Source organism: Lemur catta, chromosome 13, assembly GCF_020740605.2.
Source record: "Lemur catta isolate mLemCat1 chromosome 13, mLemCat1.pri, whole genome shotgun sequence".
Classification (NCBI taxonomy): Eukaryota; Metazoa; Chordata; class Mammalia; order Primates; family Lemuridae; genus Lemur; species Lemur catta.
In genome coordinates, this window is record NC_059140.1 from 3,886,207 (window position 1) to 3,891,597 (window position 5,391).

Sequence of the window (5,391 nt, forward strand, 5' to 3'; positions counted from 1 at the left end):
TGCCTTCAGGGCTACCTTTCTAAAATTTGGGCACACCACATATTGCTTCCTCTCTCAGAAACTTGCAACTTCTCCCTTATTGACCAGTTTACCACAAAATAATTTCTAAGAATATAATCATCTCAACAGGTCTTGTCTTGCTATACATCACATAGCACAGTAATACCCCATGCATGAAAAGCTGACACTGTCTTCCAGTGAAATTACTTTGCCATATTCCCAGATACACGTTTGTACTTCATGCTTCTTTACATGCGCACGTTAGTAATTTTTATTGAGATTTTTCTTCTCTCCTCTCTTCCCTTTCCCTTCATACTCTTCAAAACTGCTTCCCTTTTTTTTTTTTTCTTTCAACATGCCATTGCTGGCTTGAAACAAAAACTGCTTGCGTTTGAAAAAAATACCACATCCTTGTGGACTAAAAGCAGAGTTATTCACAAGAAGAAAAAATGGTCCCATGTGGGGAAGATATGCAAAATAGAGGACAAGCAATAAAAATGGTAAATATAAGAGTGCAAGTAAAGAAATATTGACTGAATGAGCAATAAAAATCCTGGGTAGTGGGCTTTGAGACATCACATCCATGTTTATGGTTAGTCTTTCCACGATCAAATTAAGTGTGCTATGTTACTATATAAAATTTTTCTATACCTCTAATAATTTCCCCATACTCTCAAAAAATGTTAAGATTGATTATTTATCGTTTTACCATTGACTCTGAGATCATTGAGAACATACATTATTGACATCATTATAATCTAATCCAGTAGCAGAATGATTAGTACAAAGTGTGACCTTTAAATATTTGTTGAATAAAGTCACCTTTATTGTAATTAGAATTAACTGAATTATCTTCTATTGCCCTAACCCAATCTTCTTATTCTTTTATTATAATATTTATCCAAACATTTCTGGAAATGTTTTGTTATATAGTAAAATCTGCCTTATTATTAATAATTAAAAATCCATATACTAAAACATATGGATTTTTAAAATGATATGTTTGAAACTCTAAATAATAATTATTATTAAATTGGTAGTTCAATATGTCCCCAGAATTGGGCCAATGATTCATATTCATTGTTTAATTCTCAAAGAAACATAATGAGCAGAAACACAGTTACTGCTGTTGTTATTGCACTTAACCAATGTGAATAGACCAAGATTTGAAGAATTTATGTTAAAAATGCAAAGTCACAGACAGAAAGTGCCAGGGTCAACATTAAGCCATTTATAGTACCATGATTCTAACTAAATTTTACTGATTTTTCTTGCCTAATTTTGATCAGTAGACAATCTAAGCCAGACTAGACATAGTAACTAAAGCAAAATGATAATTTCAGGTGGGATGACCAGAAAGGGACATGGTCAGGAGTAAATAGCTTTTGATTTATAAGACCTGGAGAAACAGACATTCCTGCTGATGTAGGCAGGCCCTCTTTGTCTGAATACTGTGGCTTTGGGGGGTCTAAAGTAGCACCCAAGCCAGATTAATATCCAGTGCAGAATTCCAAGAGAAACTATTGACTGCTGTTCAGACACCTAAGGATAGAAGACAATACCCTGGGCTATCCTCAAAGTATCCAGCTATTGTTAACATAAGGAGAACATATCACATGGCTGGATACTTTCTGGGCAGCCCCTGTATATCACGACCTTGGGCCAATAGTGGACATTCTGAACAAGATGTTTATTGTCAATACATACCCCCTCCTCCCAGGGAGCTGTGTCTTAGCACCATTCTGGGTTCAGCCTCCTTCACACACAGTAACAACCCAACTCATGGAACCAGCACCGAGAATAAAGCCCAACCAATGCCAAAACACCTGTGAAGGGGATGAGGGTGTTAGAAGAAAAGATGAGAAAGAGAATTCTCAGGTTCTCCCACCTTTGCTCTTGACAAAGAGATGGTAAGACTGAGGTGCACTTTCCCATCTCCTTATGAAATTTAAGCATTTTGTGAAACTTGGCATTGCATCTTGGGACTGGGATCTCTTCCCCATACTCAGCTTTAGGACAATTGATCAGTAACGATGACATGGATAAATAACATTAATAAATAGTGGTACTTACATTGACAACTAACAGTTCTCCAAGGAAAAATGGAAGTTTTTTTCTTCCACAATGATAGTTCAGTTTATATTTGAGTGCCTATTTTTGGTGGGTAAGATCATGTAGGCTGAAAGGGCCCTGCTATCTTATAGATTTATCTCAAGAAGCTTTGATGCTAAATCTCTGACCAAGATGAAATGGCCATACCAGGACCTCTTAATATCATTTGAAAACATATTCAACACTCAGAATTTTAAAGATTAGTTAATATCATTTCAATATCAGATTTTTCAAATATTCAGATACTTGAATTAAATTTCAAATCTAAACTATCTTGTTTATATTTCTCTGCTCCAAATCATAAAAATAAAACATCCATCTTCTTTCAAATCTCTCTCATGTTTTTCAGTTTTTGTATAAATTTGCCATGTTATTTTGTGTTTTGTCTAAAAACATACAGCAGAGAGGTTAATAGCAATTTCTTTGGAGTCAACCTAGGTGTGAATCCTGGCTCTTCCAATAAAGAGACATGTAATTCTAGCTACTATTATTTTCTCTTTCATGTATTGTTTGCCTATCAACTACATAAAGATGGAAATATTAGACCCAATGTGCTTGTGAGAACAAAATAATATCATATCTGCTGAGGACCTATAATAGAGCCTGCCACATGCCATAGATCAAAGTAATGGTGGTTGTTAACATTCCTTCACTATGGGAAAATAAATACGAAATTAGGGATTCTTAAAGTGGATTACGGATTAAGCAAAAGCTCTATTTTTTTCTTCTTGTCTAAAGAGCTACACATGAATCTATGAGAGGCTTAAATTTACTTAGCAAATTATTAATTAAGGCTTCAGGGTCAGAGGGAGAAAACCAGACTAGATTTGTGGACTCACACTCAAAAGTGATTTTTATTTATGCCTCTGTTTAGATATAAGAAATACAATATGACCTCTGAAGAAATAAAAAACATTGATAAAACATAATTTTATGAATAAATCCACAACTACTTTGAATACACTTAATAGATTCATCTGATCATAATGGTTCTGAAAGTGATGAGTTCATGTAAATAACTACCTGTGCATACAAAGCAAATCTACCAAAATAAATAAGCATAAAATGAAACAGATAACAGAATGCTAGAAAGGTTTTGGGGAGAAATAACAGAGGACACAAATTTCTTTTGTGCCCTAGCAATTGTTTTCCAGAAAACTTTCCAGTTGCCTCTTTCCCTTGGGTATTCCTTAAGAAATATGGGCTTTCTCTACAGAACATCAAATATTTATGTTAATTTATCTAATTATTAGAAATAAGAAATCTGAAGCTTATTGAGATTAAATGGGCAATTTATAGCTGTAATGAAATGCAGACACACCATAGATTTTATATTTTTAAATCCAAGGTATTGCCATTATATGACAGCAAAACAAATAGTTGGTTCACACAATTTTAGCAATGTGCTTCTCAAACTGAAGAGAAACTGCCAAGACAGACATATGATCAAATTATTTAGTATTCAGACTTTAATAAATTAGTCAATAGCCCCATGAGTATACAGCCTCAAAATATTATGTTGAGCATTTTTCACCTGAAATATTCAAATTATAATTAGCCCTGTCAGTTTCTATTGTTTCAGATATCCCCTCTCATATTTATCTCAAGAACACCTAAGCATACGATGCAGTTATCTGAATTATTGAGATATGTAATTATTTGTATTATATTTCCATTGAAGATAGATAATATATAGATAGATTAAACTCAGACAAGTTTCAAGTTAAAATGAAATATTGGAATATTTGAAGACATTTATTTTTCTTATGTTTTTCTTTTCAACCACTGTCTCCAGTTTATTTGAATCATCCATGCAAAAATATGCATCAGAGAATGGGATCTTTCTGGAGAAGAGTGGATACTGCCTGGAAGACAGAACTCCATCATAAGGAAATTCATGCTGCCAAGTTGTATCAAATCAGTAATCAAATCACTAGGTGCACTCACAGACACATAGACACCCACACACCCCGCACTGTCTAATAGCAACACACAGATCCCTTTAATTCTCAGCTGTTCACTCCATGCAACGTCTGCCATTTAATCACCCAGGCAGGATGAACCACAGCATCATAACTGAGTTCATCATTCTGGGCTTCACCAAAAACCCTGAACTCCAGGGAATCCTCTTCCTTGTTTTTCTCTTCATCTACCTTGTGGCTTTTCTTGGTAATATGCTTATTGTCATTGCTATAATCTATAACAACACCTTGCATACACCCATGTATGTTTTTCTTCTGGCATTGGCTATTGTGGACATCATCTGCACAACAAGCATCATACCAGAGATGCTTGGGACCATGATAACACCAGGAAAGACCATTTCATATGGGGGCTGCATGTCCCAGCTCTTATTCTTCACATGGTCACTGGGGGCTGAGATGGTTCTCTTTACCACCATGGCCTATGATCGCTACATAGCCATCTGTTTCCCTCTTCATTACAGCACTATTATGAACCACCGTATGTGTGTAGCCTTGCTCAGCACTGTCATGGCTATTGCAGTAACCAATTCCTGGGTGCACACAGGTCTCATCCTGAGGTTGACTTTCTGTGGGCCAAATACCATTGACCACTTCTTCTGTGAGATACCCCCATTATTGGCTTTGTCCTGCAGCCCCGTAAGAATCAATGAAGTGATGGTGTATGTTGCTGATATCACTCTGGCCATAGGAGACTTTACCCTCACCTGCATCTCCTATGGGTTTATCATTGCTGCCATTCTCCACATCCGCACAGCAGAAGGCAAGCGGAAGGCCTTCTCAATATGCTCATCCCACCTCGTAGTGGTGTCCCTTTACTATTCCCCTGTAATCTACACATATATTCGCCCTGCTTCCAGCTACACATTTGAAAAGGACAAGGTGATAGCTGCATTCTATGCTCTTGTGACTCCCGCATTAAACCCAATTGTGTATAGCTTCCGTAACAAGAAAATGCAGGCAGGGATTAGGAAAGTGTTCACATTTCTAAAACATTAGTGGTTTCAAGAGGGAACATTGCTTCTTTACTTTAGCATTACCTCCTACCATAACTTAGATTTACTGATCTTTCATAATTATCTCCATCCCAAATTTTCCCTTCCCTCTAATTTCTACCCTATTCTTAGCATTCTCTTTATCTCCACAACTCCATATTCTTCATGTGAAGAATGTTTATAATGCAATATACATCACACTTTCACATAGATAAAAGGGCTGTCTGGAAAGTATCCAGCCATTGTTAAAATAATTTTTCATATTACATGGCTGGATACTTTCCAGACAGCCCTTTTATATA

At 36.0% G+C, this 5,391-nt stretch overlaps 1 protein-coding gene across 1 annotated transcript; it reads left to right on the plus strand.

Moving 5' to 3' along the window:
• Nucleotides 1-4,153: 4,153 nt before the first annotated feature.
• LOC123649209 (olfactory receptor 13G1) lies at nt 4,154-5,187 on the plus strand. The gene has a single exon (XM_045567167.1). It carries the CDS (start codon nt 4,170-4,172, stop codon nt 5,091-5,093), a length of 924 nt encoding a protein of 307 aa, XP_045423123.1. The 5' UTR covers nt 4,154-4,169; the 3' UTR covers nt 5,094-5,187.
• Nucleotides 5,188-5,391: the final 204 nt, after the last annotated feature.